Genomic DNA, 23,425 nt, shown 5'->3' on the forward strand with positions numbered 1-23,425 from the left:
TCTACTGCATCATGCATACATCCTCGAGCTCCAAGCTCTACTCCTATTAAACCCCTTCCTTAAGCCCTTCTATGCCTTCGTCTTGGCATCTCCCATAAGACAACCTTACTCCAACACTGGCCATATGTGATCTCAACTCCTTGAATCTCTTGATCACCCTTAACCACCACTGCGTCACTCCATGAATGCCTACAGCTACCATAGCTCCCCTTGCTTATTTATGCATGTTACCTAAGCAATACACTACACCATTGCATTGAGAATCACCCTAACTCCCTTGTTGAACAATGCATCCACCTTGAGTGACCTAGACCATTAAGTCCTTCCTTGCTTACTATGCATACTGCCAAAGCATACTCAACACTACTCGAGCACCTCAAAATATCCCTTGAGTCATCAAGTTCAACCTTGCATGCTACCCCAACATGCCCTTGTGTCCACGACTTAGCTTCCCATGTTGGTCTCCCTCAGCTCACCATGAACCTTGAAGCACCAAACCTATTCCCCCATGGAACTGTTAACTACCTTAGCCAAACACTGAGTCCTGACTGCCTTGATACCATGTCTATGTCTACATGCCTTGTTGGTGAACACCTTGTTACTTATGCATCCACTGCACTCAAACCAACCCTTCATGTGTACACACAATCTTACTCATCCCGAATTCCTTTGCCATGCATACCTACTTGAGTACCAAACCCTTGTTCCATGATTCACCCAATCCCTTGGACATTGTACTCCCTTTCCAACTTGGTTATGCCATCATAGCTTCACCTATGAATCACTTCACCCGTTTCAGTCATGCACCACAAGCTATCACTTCTTGATATCCATCACAACTCACCCCTTCGAGCCATGTCACACAACTACCTCTTTAATCACTTGACATAGATCTACCTCATGGTTTGGCTCCCCTCGAGCACTTCTCTAGAACACCTTATCCCGATTGCCACATTGGATTGTTACGACCCTTAAGAAACCTTATCCTAATGCAAATATGATCCACCAAGTAACCTAGATGTGCACCAAGTGTCAAACCCCTTCCAAGTCACCATGCATAGATAACCGACTCCACAACACTTATCCACATAGCTCATCAAAAGCCCCAAGGCTCCTACTTGGACAAACAATTTGCCCCCTACCATGGGACTAAGTACTCCACTTTCCCAACTTTTAGACCTTAGACAACTCCCATCGAGTCATCACCGACATTGGCTCAACTACTTCGCTTCACTACGATAGGAACCCTGCATTGTCACCAAACCTCACCACAACATGATAAGGTGAAGCTACTCTTCTTCACTCCTGAAACTATGTGTCACCTCTACCTTATCTTGAAACTAGAGGGAAGGACTACTTTGCTTCATCCCTCTTGAGGGAGGTTGACTAAGTTGCCCTTAATGTACACCAACACTTACCCTCTACAGTTACACCTTAGCTTGGTTCCTCGCCTGGCCATACCACAACCATGCTAGTGGGAACATCACATGGCATAGCCCCCAAGTTTGCACCTCGACTCAGCTCCACACCTTGCCTACACTGCAACCATGTTAGAGGGAATATCCCATACCACATCCCCATTGGATACACCTTGGATCAGCCCAATGACAAGATCCTATGCCACAATTATACGTGCCCAACATACGACATAGCCCCATTGAATACTCCTCAGATCGACACAAGGCCTCACCTACTCCACACCTATGTGCACCCATCTTTGTTGTACAAGCCCATATTCTTGGAGTTTCATCTTGTGAAGTGACAACCCCTTACTCCTAGTTTGTTGTTTGAACTAGAAGTTCTTCCACAATAATCAATGGTTCTTAAAGAATCCTTACAAGATGAGGTGGTATTACTTATCAAGTTATCACTTCTACAAGTCAAGTGGATTTTCCGGCTTTAGTGGTCTTATCACACTACCACTTTTCCACCTTATGTGGATGACAGGTTTTGTTCATTGCATAATGTGATGACACTTGTCCACATCTTTTCTATTCACCTTCCCTATATATGCAAGGTTCATAATATGTATATTAATATGTCCATTAGCAATATCAACATTCTTCCATTGTATTGCAATCTTCTTTCTTTGCTCTAATAGAATTTATCTTGGTTTTTTTTTATCTTATGGGTGTTGCAGAGTCACCTAAAACTCTTAACATGGTATCAAAGTTCTTTAGTTCAAAAGACTCCTCAAGAGTTTTAATTTTGGTTTGAAGCTATTGTTAGTTGCAGATAGAGAATCTTATCACCATTATGTTTAGGATGTTGTTCCAACAAATTTTGACTACAAACATGCCTATATGCAGATAAAATTGTTTTAGCAAAAAATATTTTTATAGTTGAGAGGTCATTTGTCCCGTCTGGATTAGCAAATCACAAAAGAAAAAACTATCATTAGTTATTTCTGCAATTGTTTTTTCAGATCTAGGCTATTGTCATACTATGCAAAATATTGATCATTGTTGGAAGCATATAATTTTTTTTTAAAGTTTGTCCAAATTTATTCTCTATGTCTGCACTGTGCTTGAAAGGTCACATTTCGTTTTATTTGCATATCTATATTATATTTGCAGGTCTGTTTGGATGGAACTCAGAATTGTAAAATTGTACATCATTGCAGAGGCTGGACTTAACCAGCACCCTCAAAGCGTTGACCTGCTTTGGTGACTAGCGTGCCCCACTACCAACCAGTCACGTTTGTCATTTGCATCGCCATTTTCAGTTATTGTCAAGCCCGCACAAATTTTAATTTTTTCGGAAATTTTTTCTCCTGCCCAGTATTATCTTGATATGCACCAAACTGCTTTCCAACGGAACCAGTTCCATGATGCACCTGTCTTGTGTCAAAACACAGAGCTTAGCAACAGGGTATGAATGTCCAATCATCACTGATGCACCTGTCTTGTGCCAAAACAAAGAGCTTAGCAACAGGGTATGGATGTCTGTCATAACTGCTGCAAATGCTTTGGAAGGCATGTATGCAAAAAGAGCATGGTTTCGTTGAGTCCTATGTTTGCAGGATATGCACAAAATGTATCCTTTGAGAAGGCTTCAGAAACTTTCAATCAACTGGTGAGAAGCAAGAATCTGCAATCTTTGACACCATTATCCCTGCCTATACCAAATTGGAAGCTTTGGAATGGGTTATAAACATCCACCACAGGATAAAGGAATCGAATTTTCTCACATATTGTAGCTGCAGCTGCTCTGGTATATTTGTACAAGCACGGTGTGGAAGAATGGACAACACACCGCACTTAAGCTGTTTAATAGGATACCCCAAAGGAAAGTGAACTAATGATTGCAGGACATGCCAAAGCAATTTGTTTGAAAGGCTTCACAAACTTTTCAGTAAATGCAATCAGAAGGTTCAAAGCCAGACTCCACAAGGTTTGCTAGCATCCTCCTCGACTGCACCAAAAGGAGAGCTCTGGAACAAGGTATCCAATCTATCAAAGGATAAAAGATAGGGGAATTTGAACCATAACCAAGTATGTAAACTGTTTGACAAAATCCTCAAACAAATGTTGCCTTAGGTAAAGCAATGTTTATGGAATATGCGCGGATTGGATTTTGCAAGGATGCTCTCAAAATATTTGAATTAATGAAGGGCTTTACAACATATCATAAAACAAAACATTTTTTCTATTATATCTGCATGCAAACATGTAGGTTTAGTAAATGTGAGTTGCGCATACATGAATCACATGGTAACTCTTGCTGCATTTGAGACCACCTTTAACTTTATTACCAAGATGCCAGTAAAACCTGGGCTGGATGTATGGATCTGTTATGCTGCCTGCAAATCACAAATGAATATAAGCATAGTAGTAATTACATCAATGCTATTTTTTATTTGGATCTGAAAAAATTGCAGTCTAATCTCTTCTCTCAAACATCCATGCAAAAATGGGCTGGTCATGTGATCTGGTAAGGAGATTGATGAAAGATTAGGAATTTAAAAGCTCCTCGAATGTAGTTCAATTGAGGGCCACAAATGATAAGTGCTTACTGTATAGGAGAAAAATGAGATTCGTAATCAGAGTAAATCTATGTAAAGTTGGAGAATTTGGCTTGGGAGAAAGGCAACTAGGTATTTTTGAGATTCAAGACACTTAGCGGTTTAGGAAAGGAAGGAAAAAAAAATTTCTTCCCAAGATAATAGCTGCATTGTCCAGAGCAATGTTATTACTGTGCTATGCTTCATATTGGAATGAAATAAATACAAATCTAGTTTCAAAGGTCATTCACAATTAATATCTTAAGAAGAGTAATTATAATAATAAATTTGGCAACTGTAAGTTTGATCTTCAGGCTCTGTTGCATCCCTAGATTTCTAATCTCTTATGGGTTCATAGTTAAGCAGACTAAATTCAAGGGTGGTGCAAGATTACGGTTTTCAATTGCCAATATTCTCTCAGATAAATTAATCAACTTACTGCTGAAACAAATTCACCAAGTTAATGTTGCTATTATAGCAAGAAATTTTTTATTTTTTTTGAGATACAGGACATTACACCAAAAAAAGTGAAACAAAAAAGAAAGAAAATTTATGTAGCTTCACACCTTGTTGCTGCATTTTCAGATATTTTCATCTTCAAACATGGCTCAAGTTCCTCCTATATTGAAAATTCCAGGGTTAGGGTTCCTTAGTCAGCAATATCACTTTTTGTTATGTAAACCTCAGTATAACACTGGTGCATAACACCGGCGCTGCGGCACATCAGTATGAGTTTCCAGGATGGGATGAAAGGGCCTCAACTTCGGGACGACAGTGGGACGGTGAGGGGGGGAGTGTTGTATACTAAGCATATAAAACTTAAAATGCTAGTTATAAAAATAGCAAAATTGCAACATGAACCAGAACAATTGAACATTCAACATAGTAACAAAGTACCTACCCAATAGTAACATTCAAAAATCAAAGTTCAAATAGAAATTCAAGTACCCGTCCTGGTGGATGCTTGGATGCAGAATGCCGGAGGTGGGGTACTTGGGTACTCCAAGTGCCTGGTGTGGAGTGCGAGTCCCCAACTTTCACTGAGTCACTACTACTAAATCTAGACTATTTTCTGGTGCTGGTGCCAAGCCACTGAAGTAAACAACAGGTGTTGCTGTTGGTAGTGGAGGTGGTAATGCCACTGATATCACTGCTGATGGTGCTAGTGTCAGTAGTGGAGGTGGTGGGTATGCTAGTGCTGCTGCTGATGTTGGGTGGCAATCCCTCAATCTGGAAATAGAAATGCAACTACTCAGATGACAAAAATCAGTTCATTATCTTAATGTTCATTATGGAAGCCCCATTTAGACAAAGGAAATTAATGTGAAAAACTTGTATCTATATGATGATGGGTTCTTCATACAGCAATGCATTTAAAAATGGACATCCCATTTTAAAACTGATCTTACCATGTACACTTTGGAAATTGGATTCTCCATAAACCAATACAAAACTCACATAAAAACTGAAGACTAACATAAACAGTCTATAAATATACCTTGGAAGGTGATGTGGGCCTACTTGGCTAGGAGGATATTACAAGCCATCTCATCTAATAAATCTTGTATCTCTGTGCAAGTCGGCGAATTCCCTACACAATATCCACAAAGAAATAACAGACGGATTTGCTACTTAAATACAAAGGTAAATTGAAATACAACTCATGCCCTTGAGGAATCTCTTTGCAACATTCTGATAGAAATGCAAACAAAATAAAAGCCCACAGACATTTCTAAGCAAGGCATGCAATCTGCTTTGTCAAACTCCATGCAGTTAGCTGCAAGTCCATGTGCCCTTCCTGCCAAAAAGGAAAAAATATTAAAAAGACATGCTTAATACTTTCCCATCTTCCCTTTTATTGGAAAGGCATTTGAAATTATTTTTGCAGAAATAGAAATTATTTTTGCAGAAATAGAAACCCTGGGAAATTATGCTTTGGCCGACTAGGAGTCAGATAAAACATCAATTTTCATGCAACAAAAATAATGTTACAAACACACCATAGTATGTGTTTTATTTCACTATTGGCATAGTTCCTGAGGACCTAATTAATTGCAAATAGCTAACCAAAAAACATTAGTTTCTGCCTATACAGGCAGGGACTAATAAATTAGACATTTTGGTGAAAACCAGATATTCAAACTAAAACATGACAATTGCTTTAGAAAATTGATCAAAATGAATGAAAGGAACGAGTATATCAACGTTCTCACCAGCTAGAATTAACAGAAATGGTTTTGAGTAATATCAGCGCATCCAGACTCTCTTCTGTAGAAAATCATTCCACACCCTGCAGGATGCAGAATTATAAGCGACTTAACATGATGTGTTATTTATCTGGGGAGCGAAAGTGAAGGGTGGTGCAGTTGAATCTTTCAAAGAACATTACGAAGGATTAAAAACATACTTTAAAATTCTGTCATTTTCTTGAATTCCACCGCCACACCCCAAGAAAATAGAGCACGGTTAATTTAAAGCCTAAACAAATCAAAGAAAACCAGAAGGATTAGGTGAGATCTAAAATTTAAAGGTACACTATTAAGTGAGAAAATTACACTGGATGAAAACATGGATCTGCGTTATAGGACTAGACTAAATGTTACTTCTGGACATTTATATTCCGATATCTGTTAAAAAACTAAAATCAAACAAAACTGAGATACCTCAACAAAGCTGACATTACAGTTTTTTAATTAGGTGCGGTGGCAAATCAGATGTCCATAATTTACAAACGGTGTTTTTAAAACTTCATAGACTGCACTGTTAACTCCTCTCCACTCAAGAATTCCAGAAAATAGATATGGACAACACGCTTCAGCAAGTCATTAGCACATGAGATAATCAGATTCAACCCAAAATGTCATTGGTATTCCATAACTATTGACGTCACAAATCTACCAGTAACTGTAAACTTGATTTGATAGTATTATATAGGGTGAAAGGGCAAAACTAATACTCCAGAGAAGGTAGAATTGATCTAGACAAATATATCACATAAAAGGGTGTGAACAACCACAGAACTGCTTTTCTATCTATACAAGCGTTGACTTGATTGTAAACCCACCCTTCTGAACAGCTTCCAGAAAATAGATATGGACAACACCCTTCAGCAAGTCATTAGCACATGAGATAATTAGATTCAACCCAAAATGTCCTTGGTATTCCATAACTATTGACGTCACAAATCTACCAGTAACTGTAAACTTGATTTGGTAGTATTATATAGGGTGAAAGGGCAAAATTAATACTCCTGAGAAGGTAGAATTGATCCAGACAAATATATCACATAAAAGGGTGTGAACAACCATAGAACTGCTTTTCTATATATACAAGCATTGACTTGATTGTAAACCCAGCCTTCTGAGCAGCTTTATATTGCTTTCAGCCATTCGACTTATTTTTCATTTTCAATTCTTCTGCCTTTGTATTTTCACTGCTGAGCTTGACAGGATTCCTGGAAAGGATTCATCGTGATTCCATGGAGTTATGATACAACTGTGGATACATCTGGCAGTGAGGCATTCTATACACTAACATTTCATAGAATCAAAAGCATAGCTCTCCAAGTGCTAACAAACAAAATATTTTGAGAATCAGAAAACAAATCCCGGTTCCTTCATGGCTGCAGGTCTGACACCATGAACCTTGTTCCTATCCAAGAATGTGTTCATAAATTACTTTGGTAAGCATCACCAATAATCTCCACAAGATCATTGACCACCTTTGAAATGATGGAAATGGTTTGCATCTCTCACAACGATTTCTCTTGCAACAACCTTGGATATAAATTTGGTTGCAATATGGCAGTCACCACATACTCGAAGGTTCTTGACAACTCTAATAGTTGTTCCAGGTGGAGTGTTTAACAATCCAAATACAAGTGCCATCTTCTCACTGTGGTGGCAAAGGAGTAATTGTTTCTCCTCCTCCTCCACATTATTCAATACAAATCTTCTATCTGGAACATAGCCCGCTTCCTTCATCTCCAAAGACAGTTTTTCCAATGTTGCATAGATATCTCGTGTTTGTGGACGAGATTAGTCTCCTACGCAAAAGGCATGTGATATTTTATGAACTTCAATCCAATTACACCCAGGTGTCTTTTTAATTCCTTTTACTTTCATCAATTTCCTTACCTTTTGAAGGTCACCCCACTTGCCAACTTCTGCATAAATGTTTGACAAAAGAACATATGGTGCAGCAACAGTTGGATCCAACTCAAAAGAACTGTTGCCACGAATTCCCCTATATCTAAATTTTTGTGTGATCTACAAGCACCAAGCAAACACCTCCATACAACCACACTAGGTGGAAATGGCATTTTAATAGCAAAGTTTAGGGCTTTGTCAACATAGCCAGCACGACCAAGGAGGTCAAGTGTGCAAGTATAATGATCCATCGTAGGCATTATGCAGTAAATGCCATTCATGCAATTGAAATATTTACAGCCCTCATGCACGAAACCTGCATGGCTGCATGCAAATAAAACCCAAATGAAGGTTATATGGTCCGGCTTGGTTCCAGAGTACTTCATTAGTTCAAAGAGTTCAAGGGCATCCTTTATATATCCTCGCAATGCATGTCCTGCAATGAGTGCATTCCATGAGACTAATGTTGGATGTTGCATTTTGTTAAACAATTCAAGTGCCTTCTGCATGGTTCCACATTTGGTGTACATGTCTACAAGGGCATTCGTACCTACATCTGCTAACAATCCACTTTTTATTATTTTCTGATGTATGTCCATTCCCTGATCCAGAGCTCCAAGTTTGCCACAAGCTGGGAGAATACTGGTAAAAGTTGATGCGTCCGGATTTACACCTGCCAATTGCATTTTCTGAAATATCTCTAAGGCTTTTATCATCAAGCCCATTTTGCAAGTATCCTACAATCATTGCGTTCCATGAGATCACATTCCGTTGAGGCATTTCTTCAAATAGTTCATGTGCCTTTTGTATGCTTCCACATTTTGCATACATGTCTATCAGGGCAGTTCCAACTATAACATCTGACGAAAAACCACTTCCAATTATACTTCGGTCAAAAATTATACCCTGTTCCAAATCTCCAAGTTTAGCACAAGCTGGAAGGATACTGGCAAAGGTTGATGAATTTGGTTTAATACCTGTCAACTGCATTTGCTTATACATCTCCAAAGCTTCTTCAACCAACCCATTTTGTACATATCCACCAATGATCGCAGTCCAAGATATAACGTTCCTTTTAGGCATTTTTTCGAAAAGATTTAAAGCCTCGTCCAAAGTATTATACTGAGCATATCCTGTAATCATTGCATTCCATGACACAATATTTCGCTGAGGTATACTATCAAACAATTCACGAGCCTTTACCATATTTCAACATTTTGCATACATGTCTATCAGGGCAGTGACAACTATAACATCTGACAACAAACGACCCTCAGTTATTTCTTGATGGATCTCCATAGCCTGCTCCCAATCCCCGAGTTTGGCGCAAGCTCGGAGTATACTCGAAAAGGTCATCGAGTTTGGCTTTACATCTGACAATTGCATTTGCTTATAAATCTCGAAGGCGTTTTCAGCAAGACCATTTTGAGCAAATGCAGCGATGATGGCAGTCCACGATACTCATTTCGATAAGGCATTTCTTCGAAAAGCTCCAAAGCCTCGTGAAGAATACCATTGTGCGCATATCCTGCAATCATTGCAGTCCACAAGAAAACATTTCGTTGATGCACTCCGTCAAACAGTTTGCGTGCCTTCTCTATGCATCCACATTTTGCATACATGTCCATAAGGGTATTCACTAAAATAAGGTCGGATTGACATTGATATCTAACAAGCTTTCCATGGATCTGCAAGCCGTGCTTCAGTGATGCCATGTCAGTTCAGACAGGGAGAATGATAGAGACGGTAAACTGGTCGGACTGAACATATGTTTGTTGCATCTGGTGAAACATAAATAAAGCCTCCTGAGAAACTCCATGACTTTTGTAAGCTGCAATTATCATATTCCATGTGAAAACATCCGGTTCACTTATGTTGTCGAAAACATTGCGAGCATCCTCCAAACTTCCCCATTTGTCATACATGTTGATGAGCTTGTTACTCAAAAATGTGTTTTTGGCAGATAAATACCCTTTCTCATCCATGTGAGAGTGGATTTGCTTACCCTCTGTAAGGGCTATGTTGTCAACAGAAGCTTGCAATAGATGAAGATATGTAGAATAAGGACAGCCTCCTTCAAGCAACCCTGAGTACACAGTGTTTTGAGATTTTGGTTGAGATAGACAGTGGATGACATTGTGAAGGATGGCTGCTGTATTCATTCCATTAAAATACAACATTGTCTAAAATATGATCAGATTCTTCGTGGGGGACTGCAAAATAGTACGCAGGACCGTAAATTAGTCTGAAGCCCTTCAACGGATCTTAATCTTCAAAACCCTCTTTCAAGATATCATATCAGGTGTTTATTTAGCCGATAGGCTGTATGCGAGAACAAAAATTGGCACCCTTTGTTCGTCCTTACCATTTTTATCTCACTTCAATTTTTAATTCTTGTATTTAATTTATAAATTAATTTATCTATACTATTAATCTTTATATTTATTAAAAAAATTAATTAGTTGTTATCTCCACTTTAAACTCATATTTTGCTTTCTTTTGCTTTCTTTTGATTTAATTATGATTTTTAAATTGATTGAAATTTTTGTAAGTTTCTATTTTTTCACTATATTTTTTTTAATATTTCTCATATTAATTTTTAGAGATGTTTAAAATAATTATTTTATTCATATATTTAAGTCTATTAATAGACTTAGGCAAGAGCCTACAACACAATGGTAATTTGTGAGCCTCCCATGTGGAAGGTTCTTGAGTTTGAATTCGTTTAACACATAAAAATAATTAATTATAACGAATAACAATAATTAATCTAAGCTTCGACTATTTACCAATAAAAAATAAAAATAAAAACTATTAATAGACTTTAAATGAGTTCAGTTTTTAGTTTTAATAAATATTTTTTAAAGTTTAGTTTAAGTAGGAGATATGTTTCCATTGCAAGTTAAATTGTGTTTAACTATGTAGTTTTTGAGTCAATAAGTAGTGATTTACAAGAATCCATCTCTCATGACAATAAATACAACACTTAGCAGTCATTGAATCTAGGTGATGCTAAGAGAGGTGAAGCATGACTTCCCTTAATTTAGTTTTTTGTTTTTAAAATTATTTTAGTTTATATTTTTTGTTCCACTATATACGTGTTTTTTTTTTCTTCATATTTTTTTCTTATTAATTTTTCATAATAGATTTTTATGAGATTATTTTTAAAATGATAATTTATTAATATATAATAAATTAAATAAATAAATATTATTTATTTGATTTATTACAAAATTAAATTTTATTTACTTAAAGTAAACACTTCTTGGCTCATTATTGCAAGCACAAAAGCTTGCCGCTATAGCTTAAATAAATTTTCTTGGAGGGTAATAGTATGAATAAATTGACAAAAATTCCTTCTTATCTTAAATAAGAAAGCATATTTTAAAAAAAATGTATTTAAGGGCATTTGTTGTGGCTGGATGCCCATGCCATACATACTATGTCATCATCCATAACTTACCTCGATCAATGCTATTTTTTGTATGTGTAATCTTTTACAATAATAAAACTAGCGATTGCACTTAAGGTTGCAATAAAAATATAGAGAATAAGAATTACATAATCTAAGACTACAAAGAAAAATGATGAAATTAATTTGCATGTATATAAAAAATTGTCAAAATCTATTTAATGATATTATTTTAACAAATAATAAAATTTTATAGTAACTAAGATCGATCAGTTCTCGTAAAAACCTTCATATAGCTTTTGAAAACTAAACCAATTTTTAATGTGCAATGTTTGTTGTCTTCATAACCCTCTAGATTTAGACCCGTTGCATACAATAACATATTTGTATTAATTGGAAAATGAAACAAAAAACAATGCTCTAAAATAAAATCCAATTTATTTGTAAATTTTTAATTCAAAGTCACAAGTTTTATAAATTAAAGCTCATTCAAAAAAAAAAAACAAAGTGACTGTATACATCTATTTAATAGCAGATAATTATCATTTTTTTAAAATAAGAGTAATTATTCTAAGAATTATTTTAATTATAAATTAAGACATTTTAAAAAAAAACTAAATCAAACATAATTGCATATATGAAATGCGTAATGGGAAATATCAGTCGAACAATTTTAAAATTTGAAGCACATTCAATTGTCTATTAAATCTATGGAAATAAAATGTTAACTCTACACTAGGAAAACTAAAATTTCATATGTTAAACACATACTTTTCAAATATAATTTCAAACAAATATTTAAACCAATTGAGCCAACTAAAGATCTCTCAAATATAATTTCAAACAAATATTTAAACCAATTGAGTCAACTAAAGATCCTGCCAAAAGATGCTCTTGTCTCCTTCACACAAGGAGTAGAGGATAAAAGAGAAATTGAGGTACCATCAATCAAAAGCCCAAGAAAAAAACAACAGTTTAGTACAAGCAATGAGAGGGATCTTAAAAGACCCAAAAGCTCAATTAGCCTTGTCCCTGATGCCATGCAATGTACCAAGGCATGAGGACACTTTTTGGGTGACTTGGTTTTTTATTTTAAATATCTTCATTTGCAACAAAAAAATTGGCAAAGTTCTAGTCAACAAGATAAAACCATTTCTAGAAAAAATTATTGGTACTCCACATAAGGGATTTGTTTCGGGAAGACAAATCCTGGATGCAGCAAAAACCACACATGAGATTATTCATTCTATGGAAAAATAAATAAAAGACCTAGAATGGCCTTCAAGTTAGATATCTCCAAGGCCTATGATAAGGTGAAGTGGGACGTCCTCTAGGATGTGCTCGAACAAGTGGGGTTCAATGACAAAGTTATAAACTTAATTAAGATGATGCAAGGATCGATTTAGTTTTCTATTGTTTTAAATGGCTCCCCCTGGGGCAATTTTGGAGTGGAAAAAGAACTAAGACATGAACATGACCCACTATCGCCCTGCCTTTTTATTATAATTGCTGAGGTATTGGGGAGGTCTTTCACCAAACTGGTTAATATAGGATGTGTTAAAGGGGTTAAGCCTACTACTACAGCTCATACTGAAGTGCTACAACAATTTGTTGATGATACTTTCCTCTTTGGAGAATCTTCGGTTATGGAAGTTGAAACCTGGAAGACTGTCCTTCGTAATTGTGAAGAAAGTTCAGGCCAGCAAGTTAATTACTATAAAAGTAAGATCTATTTTTTTAATACTGATGCCTCATTACAAAGGAAGATAAGAAACATTTTAGGTTGTCAGTTTGCCAACCTCTCGGATACTTATCTTGGCCTACCATTAACCACTAAGGAGGTGACTAATGACTTCTAGAATACTATAGTGGAAAGAATTCAAAAGAAGCTAGTAGGATGGAAAGAGAAAATTTTAAGCAATGCTGGTAAATTACAATTGCTCTCAGTGGCTCTACAGGGCATTCCAATTTACTTCTTGTCCCTTTTTAAAATTAACCAAAATATGACAGACAGAATTGAGAGAATACAGAGGAATTTCCTTTGGTCAGGGACAGAGGAGAAGAACAAATTGAGTTTAGTTAATTGGGATGGGGTGTGTAAGCTAACAGAGAAAGGGGGGTTGGTAGTTATAAGACTTCGGGATTTGAATAAAGCACTCCTTAGAAAGATAGGTTGGAGACTGGGAGAAGATAATACAGATTGGGGTAATATAATGAAAGCTAAATATTTGTCAAATTCTCCCTTTACTTGGAATCTCTTCAATAATGATCTTTCGGGAGGTTCCAAAATCTAGATGAATATTGTTAAGAGTAGAAGCTTACTAAGGGAAGGGACAAGGTGGATTGTGGGGAATGGGCGTATATCAGATTCTAGGAGGATAATTGGATGGGGGGGGGGAAACCGCTGGTTTACAACAAATTTAAAAGACTAATGGAGTTACTAAAAGAAGACATGGGAAGGAAGGTGGAGGACTATATTGACTAAGGGAGGAAATGGAAGAAACTATGTAAATACACTTACACCCAAGAGGATATTCAACTTATTAAAGAATTAGAAATGATATTAGGAGCACAAAGACCCCCAATTCTGATCCAAGAGTATACTAAAGTTTGGGACTTAACTTCTAGTGGCCAATTTACAGTCAAATCGGCCTACAAACATCTCTTTAGTAAGGACTCTTGCCCACCATTATGGGGTAAAGTTTGGATTAGTAATCTTCTCCCTAAATTATTTTTTTCTAGTGGACTATTCAACATGGTAAAATTTTAACTCTTGACAATCTGAAAAGAAGGGGGTTTTCTATCACAAATCGATGTTGTCTTTGTAAAGAAAAGGAGGAGAGTATCTCTCACCTGTTCCTTGTATGTCAATATGCCTTGAAGATTTGGGCTATGGTGTGGGAGAAATTTGGTCTAAATTAGGTTTTGAAGGACAACCTCTATCAATTTGTGGAGAATTGGAGCTGTCCCTTCGACCACCCAAAATTGGTTTTTCTATGGAGAATTGTTCCACCATATATTTGCTGGCATATATGGAAAGAGAGAAACAACATAATATTTAGGGAGGTGGAAAAACTTGGGGAGGTGGTTATGGGAATCATGGAGAAATTGTTGAAGGAAAATTTAAGGGTAGCCAAATGTAAGTTACTAAAGGAAGAACTAGGTAGGCAAGAAGATCAGATTGCTAAAAAATGGGGTATTCAAGAGGATTTATATATTTTTGATAACTCAAAAGTGTTAAAGAGACAACAAATGAGATGGAAACCACCAACCCTAACACAATTCAAACTAAATTTTGATGGGGCTACTAGAGGGGGTATAGGATCTGTGGGTGGAGTGCTGAGAAATGGGAATGGTGAAGCATTGTTAATCTACTCTGGGAAGGTGCGGGGTGGAAGTTAGAATTTGGCTGAAGCTATGGCTTTGCTTTGGGGTCTTCAGCTGATTAGTGAAATGCAAGTTAAGGAAATAACTATAGAAGGGGACTCCAAATGAATTATTGAAATAACGTGGCAGATGTGGCGACGGCCATGGGTTTTGAATTAATGACAGTCACGTGCTAGAGAAATATGGAAAATCTAAACGAGGACATTATGTCCTTGATTCATAAGGAAAGAGGGGGGAGTATTAATTAATTATGACTACAAAATTTAAGGCTGGGGCCAAATTTGGCAATTTCTTCTATAGAAATTTGAAATTCACTAAATTTAATAAAAGTTTTGGTGAAATGAGGAGAAGAAGTGGCCGTACAAATGGTAAAATGAAGGGATGTGAATTAAGGAGAGTGTCATTTCGTCATTATGGTAACTTATTGTGGAATTCAAATTACTTCCTCTTTGAAAGTATGAATAATAACATTATTCAAAGTGTCAGATTTTAGGGGTGTAAAAATTATGATGTTAAACATGCACGATTCTCATAATGAATTCACATGGGATTTTGAAGTGTCTCAAAAATGGGCTTGTATAACTATTTCGCTCTTCGCAGAGAGGTACAGAGCTAAAAATATTAGTAGTGATATTGGAGAAAGGAGGTTCAGATGTGCATCATTGACGTGGGGGAATCAGAAAAAAGATGAGAAGAAATGGGTGGAGATTTGAATAGGCTGGAGCCTACAAAAATTGAGAATTTCAAAGATAGGATGGCAACCTAGTTCTTTTTAAAGGAAGGGGGATTTTTGCCTTACATGCAAGTGATGACAAGGTATGATGAGAATTGTGCCCTGAAATTCGTTAATGGGTGGAACAACCGCAAGGTAACCATAAATGGCATTACCTTCCAAGTAAATGAGGAAGTAATTGCCATGGCCACTGGGCTATCTATGAAAGGAAGAAAATGGAGAAAGGTCACTAAAACTACAAATGAGGCCAGTATGAGGAGTTTTTTCACGGAGGGAGAAGAGCCAGTGTGCTACAAAGGAGGATTTAAGAGGGATAAGCTGCCAGCTCTGTGGGACGATGTCTGCCTAGTGCTCATGAAATACATTACATTGGAGGGCAAGTTTGGTGTTTACTACTATTACCACTTTCCCTTCTTGAATCATTTTAGAAATAGGGTTTTTATTTCTATCCCATTTTTTCTGCTACATTCTCTAGAGGATACGGTCAGTGATGTTAGGGAGAAGAGGAACAAAGGGCATAACTTTACCATTATTCACCAAGGCCTAATTTTTTTTCCTATACCAATTCCATCTTGCCCTTTGCCCCCAAGGGTTGTGGTGGTTGATAACCAGTGCCACCACTAGAGTTCTCCCCTGAGTACCAGCACTGGTACCAAAATTCATACCTCGTGACCTTCCCCTAGCCGTGAAAATAAGAAAAAGAAGAAAGATGAAGTGGTTGTCAAACATAAGGGTAGTAAAAAGATTAAAGTAGAAAAATCGGTGGAGGTGGAAGAGGAGGGCTCAGAGGAGGAGGGATGTGGAAAGGGTAGGTGAAGGTTAGGTAGACTTTCCAAATCCTAAGCAAGGCATAAGCAAAAATCTAATAGATTTAGGGTTGAAGAGGTGGAGGAGGAGAGCTCTGAGAAAAATGAAAGGGAGAATAACTCTGACTCAAAGAGAGAAAAAGAGAAAGAGGAGGTAGAAAAGAGTGAGAATTGTACCAACAATTTTGTTGATAACACCCATATGTCTGTAGGGAACACTCAGGTGTTAGCTAGAAATGCCATCACTACAGAGACTACTCATGTTTCTGCTAGCTTCACCCTACAACCCATTACCTTCTATGAAGATAGTAACAAAGTTGATACCTCCCCCATTACCATTTCCTCCCCAGTCAAGGAAAAAGCCAAGGTTTATACTAACCCAAAGGTCTTGCAGGTTGATAACCAGGTGGAAAAGGCTAAAGAGGAAGCTAAAAAGGCGAGAATTGAAAACAAAGAGAAGGTTTAGAAGCAAACAAAGGTGATTGCCCAGCTGAATCAAAGGGTTAATGTTTTAGAGGAAGGATTCTCTACCTTCTCTAAATTTTCCCTAAAGGTCACTCATGTTGCTACCACCACCCTCCAATTGCTAGCACAGGAGAAAGAAGAAATAGGGATAGACATGGAGGATCATAAGCTTCTCTTTAAGTTTCTTGCTGATGATTGGGCCCAGGTTCTTTTGGCTAGGAAGGGAAAGAAAAAATTTGAGAAATAAGTCTATAGTTTTAAAGGATCATTGGATCCTAGTTGTTTTATGTTATTATGTTATTACTTGGTTTGCTGGTATCTAGCTATTACTCAAACTTGGGTTGGCCTGATTGTACCAACAATTTTTTTGTGAACTTTAGTAGTATAGTTAACTCTATGGACTTCTACTATAGTTTAGTTGTTTCTATTCATAGTAGTATGTTGGTTAGAAGTTTGGGTAGAAATAGTGTGGTTAAATTACTTCTTAGTTTTCTTTTGTTTCAATAATGTTCTTTATTGGTTCTTGTTGGTGATGTGCTAGTTACCAACATTTTGGTTGTAAGGGCCAATCCTCTTGTTTTTGGTCGCTTTTAATTTCAAAAAAAAAAAATTGCATTTAATGACAATATAAGTTGTCCAACCAAGGATACCACAAGTAGCCCCACGATACTCATTTTCCCTACTTTTCTTTCAAAAATTGTAAAGTTAATGAAAATAATTATGTCACAATTTACAATTTTTTTCTGGGTGTTCACCTTTAGATATTTCAATCAAGTAACAAAAATAAAATAAAAAAATACTCGATGTATAAAAACTTAAATGTAGAAAGACTTTTTAATAATATTTGAGAAATAATGCACAATACATTTAAAATTTTAATTATTTTTTATTATAAGTATTTACTTTTTCATTCATTTGTATAAAAGTAAACTGAAAATAAATAGTATGAAATTACTTAGAAGGAGAGTATCTTTATCCTCTGCCAAATTTTTTTAAAGTTAGTGCTAAAAAATAAAATAAAATTTGCAAGTAAATATCGTGATATTTAAATTTAATGTTTTTTATCATAGAATTAGTATATATTATATATTTATTATTTTACTTTCTCACTTTCTTATTGTTTTGACAAACCATATTCAATCGCATATGTAAAGACATTTTTAAAAGCCATATTAGAGAAGAGGTGACCAAGTAAGAACACATATTTTTCCACAACCAATCGTCCATTTTGGCAATACAAGGACCACTTTTATGGTGACATCAGTCTTATTGGCACAAGGAGCATAATATATTGGAATACTTAATTTGTTATAGACCAAATGTTCCAATGATTACAATGTCTTTTCTCCTTTGATTTAGCCATAGAAATATCCACAAGACAATATGTTTGAACTTTCTAATCCCCAAACAGTGTGTTCTGAAACCCTTTCTATTATACAGGAAAAACATTATAGGGTGAAGTTGAAAAAATCCAAGAATCTAAAAATTTCACCAAAACTATTTTAAAAATTAATAAAATTTCCATAAACAATAAATATTTTCATTTTTCTTGAATCCAATAAACAAAAATCAAGCAAACAAACATAAATAAAGAGGGCAAAAGTAATTCGTTACCAAATGTAATCTACGCAATCACAAGAAATCAATGAACAAGAAATTAAAACATTAATATTCATTACTACATACAATTGTGGGACTTCCAAACCTAAGTCAAATGAAACTCTTTGAAGTGTGCTCTCAAAAAATTGGGGAAGTTAACAAATGTGTCTCACATGCAGGAAAATGCAGGAGGATAAGACCAATCGTCCTTTGAATGATGGTGTCAGCACCCATAATTAAGGGTAGAGGTTTGAATGCAAAAGAAGGAACAAACCTAGCCAGGAAGGAGAAGTGATCGAGGGACCTAAAGATTTCAAGTTTTCATCAGAGAAGGGAAAACACCGCAGATATAAATCCTAATGAAATGATATTTACTGCAAATCTAGCCCACTAGACTCAAGCAATATCTCAAAATTGGTAGACTTAAACACTAATGTAAAAAATTTGAGCAACAATAATATTACAATCTAAGATGGTTGTAAATCAATCTGACCAAATTGAGAATAGTATGAATACCTGTCACCTTTGTAGCAACTTCTCTTGCCATTTGAGCTTCTTGAAGTGCCTATCTCTTAGCTTTCAAAGTCCTCTCCTTTAGATTCCTTATTCTTTACCGAATGAAATGTAATCAACAAAGAGAAAGCAATGAATAGTTGGAAATTGCAATCATAGTCTGAGGAAGAGGAGGTAACAAATAGAAGGATTTAAAGGGTGTAAACGTAAATTGGGGTAAATTTGAAGCCTATCCCATATGTAGGAAGATGTGGAGGGTTTATGGTGAGACTGTTCTGAGTCACCATGGCAGAGCCTGAATTAAATGGCAAGTGATGAAACTTGCTGCAGGGGCGAGAAAATTAGGGTACTTATTTGATTGACGATGGAGGAAGCTAAATTCACCTTAACAAGATGCAAACAACAAGAAGGAGAAATGTATTAAAAATTTGGAAAGGAGTACACTTGTTATGCAATGAGAAAAGAATCTCAAATTGGACTTTCCTATTCACACTCAACGACAAATGTAATAAAATATTCCAAAGGACTACACTTGTCAAGAATTGCATATTTGACATGCCTATTTTCATGTTTTGATATTAACGATTGAGATTACTTCAATCATCTTGCATTCTATATTAATGAATATTGAGCATTGATTTTAAAATGATGTTTTTAGACCTCAGAAAAGGAATGTCTTCAACATAATTAAATGAGAATTTGTATTATAAGTTGTTAAAAATAAAATAAAAAATAAATGTATTTTTTATGAGTTAATATTTATTATTTGAATGTTTTAAAATAAGATTTCATTTGAAGTTTTTATCTTTTGAAAAAGTTAAAGTTTTATAATTTTTTTGATAAATTAACATCCCCTCAACATTTCATATAAATAATTTAAAAAAATTATAATATTAAATTATATTTTTAAATTGAAACAAAAAAATAAAATTTATATTAAAAATATATATTAAAATTACAAAGCATTCACACTCTTTTAAAAAATTATTTAAAAAATAATAATCATAAATATTCTATAATAACATACACTTAAATTATTTATAATATTTTTTACAATCAAGTTTGTACACATTAATAAAGAGTAAAGATAGTCAAAGTTTTGAATTCAAATCCAAATCGACATTTATTATTAAAGTGTTATGAATATATATTTTAAAATTATTTTAAAAATATAAATTTAAAATATTTTAAAAATTATAAACATTCATTTTCGATCATTTCAAAATTTTATTTTTTTCTTAATTTTATTATAAGTATTCTAGAAAGCTAAACAACACTGAATAGTCAAACTATAGTTGGTAATGATTTATATATTTTCAGTGTAACAGGGTGACTCACCTCCCTCATAAACTTTGAAGTACCTGTCTCCGAGACTTCCCTGTCCCAAGTACCCCCACCTCCGTAATTTCACAACCATGTTGCCGCTAGGATGGGTATTTGAAGTTCTATTTGAATTTTGAATTTTGATTGTTACTATTGGGTATGTAATATGCTGCTATATTGAATGTTCAATGGTTCTTGTTCATGTTGCAATTTTGCTATGTTCAAGTATTTTAATTTGGTATGTTCAACTAAAACATCATTTCATAACTAGTATTACATGTTCTATATCTATATAACACCACTCCCTACCGTATCCTCTCCTTGTCGTCATCCCCTAGCCGTCCCCCATCATCTCGAAAATTAGACCCATTTTCTCCCTTTCCAGATCATGACTACCCCAATAACAATGTTACACTAATTTTTTATCTTTCAAACTATTCTTTCAATTATTCAAATTATATTATATATTTTATTATAAATTTATTTATTTTTATTAAATGAAATATATAATTATTTTATATTAATTATATTTTATATATTTAATAAATATTATTAAAAATTCATATCTTTAGATTTACAATATTACAACTTAGATAATAAAAAATAGTAATCTCAATTCACCTTACCTAAAAATAAATATGTCAATTTATCCATATCAATGTCAAGTCTCAAAATCCTCAAAATCTTTTATTACTCCTAAAATTATTTAACCATTCACTAATAGAAAATTAATCTTTTTTCTTATATATCTTCACTATTTCATTTTAAATATCATATTATCAATTTTAAATATTCAAACAACATGATTTATTGTTCTTCTTTCTATTATTCAAATATCAATATAGTTAACTAATCAACATTATACTTAAATCATATTTTTTCTTACATTTCTAATCAATTAATAAATATTTTTTTTTATTATCTAAATCACAAAGTCCATACTCACACAATCATTAAAACAAATATTATTCAATCAAATTTTAAATATTTTTCATTATATGAAATGCAATATTGACATAAAAAATCTAAGAATTTAATTTAATTACTAAAATCTATCAATAATAATTCGTATAATACTAAATAATAATTTATATAACACTAATTTGTATTTCCTGTCAAATCCAATATCATAACTTTTGTGGCACAGTAATGAAGTAATGCACTCCTAGTTGACTTCAACAGGTTCTGAAAACAAGAACCGAGGAGAAATGTTTAGACAAGTTAAATGCTATGTCAAGGCTCATGGGTGATGGTATGGCATGGGCATCCAGCCATGAAAATTTTTGTGGCTGTATAACAACTGCCATCTATAAATTTCAGACTTCTATTCTATTATTGTAACCTAACTAATCTAATGCATTAATGCAATGCGTTCAAGTCAAAGATTGAGAACTCGCTTTGTTGTCTCATTTTCCAAATTAGGCTAAAGTTTTGAAAATAGGTGTCTTATGGTTAAAATAGGTGTATTTTGTTTGTTAAAGTAAATTAAAGCCTTGATATCTCAATGCTAATATATATATATATATATATATATATATATATAGTAGCAGCGAGAGGGTAAGTCCTAGGAATTAAGTCACACTTTGGATTTGTGTTAGTGTCTAGATTATATTTAGAATTATATTTTTATAGGATTACCTATAGAATGACACTTATGGTTTTACATTAAATTACTTATTCAATTAGTGTTTAACTTGGTTTAGTGAACACTTTGTTATTCAATTAGGTTTAGGGAAATAGTTTGATTTTGGTTTATGTTTACTATTCTTTTTATTAGTGTAAGTTTAGGTTTAATTAGGTTTATAATTAGTATTCAATTTGGTTTAGTGCTAAGGGTAGAGTTCTATTTGATTCAAAGCATTCTAGGTTAGCATTTCATTAGGTGTAAGCTTATGATTAAATTTGGCTTAGCATTTAATAATTGATATAGGTCACTTTGTGCTAGGTTCTTTTAAAGATTATAATTCCATTGAGGATTTTACTTAGTATAGAGATTATGTGATAGATAGAAAGTTATATCTCTACTTCCTTCCCCATCACCCTCTAATTCTCTCTTCACCTCATATATTTCCTCCTTCCCCATCACTATCAATTCCCCATAATTACCATCTCTCTATCCCTCTCTTTGTAACATCATCTCTCTCTAACACACACACACACACAAATCTTTTTCTATTCTAATCCCTAATCATTCTCCTCCTAAATCTCTACATCATCTCTCTCCATCTCCCTCATCCAACCCCGCTTCCCCTTCTCCCCCTCATCTCAACATATATTCATCATAATTCTTCTATACTTATTCAATGCAATAGATATGCAGTGGCTAGTTACATAACCTAGAGATTCACAAGCTAAGTGAGGTTCTTCTTTCAGCTCTACAAACATGAAAAGGAATATGATTTTGATTTAAGATGATTTTAGCAAGAAACATATATAAAATAGCAAGAACATGAAATCTCTCAGCTAAGATCAGTGCCTTAACAACATTTGGGAAATTGAGTTATGAAACCCCTCACATAGCATATCAAACTTTGTCAAATAGCTTAGATATAAGAAATAATGATTTGCAACATTCCCATATCAACTATCTTCAATCAACCTTCTTATCAAAATCCTTGTGCAAGCTTGATTTATTTGCAACTCCTATTAAGAATTTAATTGATTTTTTGAATCAAAGCATAATCAAAGCATAAACAAAATGTGCATATCTTACAACAAGACAACAAGTGGGATAAACCCTTGGTTCATCCACTTGAAATAAAATTAAGAAACACACAGGAGAGATCTGAAACAAGAATTTATTTCCATTAATCTCCTTAACTAAAAACTGAATCAAATCTCATCATTTGGCCAAACAAACTTGCAAGTATCCCATTAAAATGATGAGAAGCCCCCTTTAGAAGAAAACCAAATCTTCTACCAAAATCTCTACTAAAAGTCCCACCAAATGCATGTAATGCTAAAATAATGCCAAATGATGTGTCTAATTGTCATGTGTCAACAACAAACAATTAGGAAGGAACAAAATTTAGAGAA

The 23,425-nt window shown here is 34.7% G+C and overlaps 1 protein-coding gene and 1 pseudogene across 2 annotated transcripts in view; both read right to left on the reverse strand.

The window, feature by feature from the left end:
• Positions 1–2,479: 2,479 nt before the first annotated feature.
• LOC149539034 (pentatricopeptide repeat-containing protein At1g08070, chloroplastic-like) overlaps positions 2,480–23,425 on the reverse strand; it is a 52,966-nt pseudogene continuing 32,020 nt past the window's right edge. The window contains exons 3-7 of the transcript XR_016356153.1: positions 6,411–9,851; positions 6,217–6,293; positions 5,502–5,801; positions 4,952–5,233; positions 2,480–3,802 (exon numbers count right to left, since the gene is read on the reverse strand). The product of XR_016356153.1 is annotated as a pentatricopeptide repeat-containing protein At1g08070, chloroplastic-like (transcript). The remainder of the gene's footprint in view (positions 3,803–4,951; positions 5,234–5,501; positions 5,802–6,216; positions 6,294–6,410; positions 9,852–23,425) is intronic.
• Positions 9,847–10,483, reverse strand: LOC149539035 (pentatricopeptide repeat-containing protein At5g50390, chloroplastic-like). The gene has a single exon (XM_089800391.1). It carries the CDS (start codon positions 10,329–10,331, stop codon positions 9,873–9,875), a length of 459 nt encoding a protein of 152 aa, XP_089656517.1. The 5' UTR covers positions 10,332–10,483; the 3' UTR covers positions 9,847–9,872.

The sequence above is a fragment of the Cupressus sempervirens genome, chromosome 9 (genome assembly GCF_028749045.1).
Source record: "Cupressus sempervirens isolate cs-2001-9-10 chromosome 9, ASM2874904v1, whole genome shotgun sequence".
NCBI lineage: Eukaryota > Viridiplantae > Streptophyta > Pinopsida > Cupressales > Cupressaceae > Cupressus > Cupressus sempervirens.

Bases quoted from the DNA above. Each gene is read 5' to 3' on its own strand.
- LOC149539035 (XM_089800391.1), bottom strand. From the start codon at position 10,331: ATGTTGTATTTTAATGGAATGAATACAGCAGCCATCCTTCACAATGTC.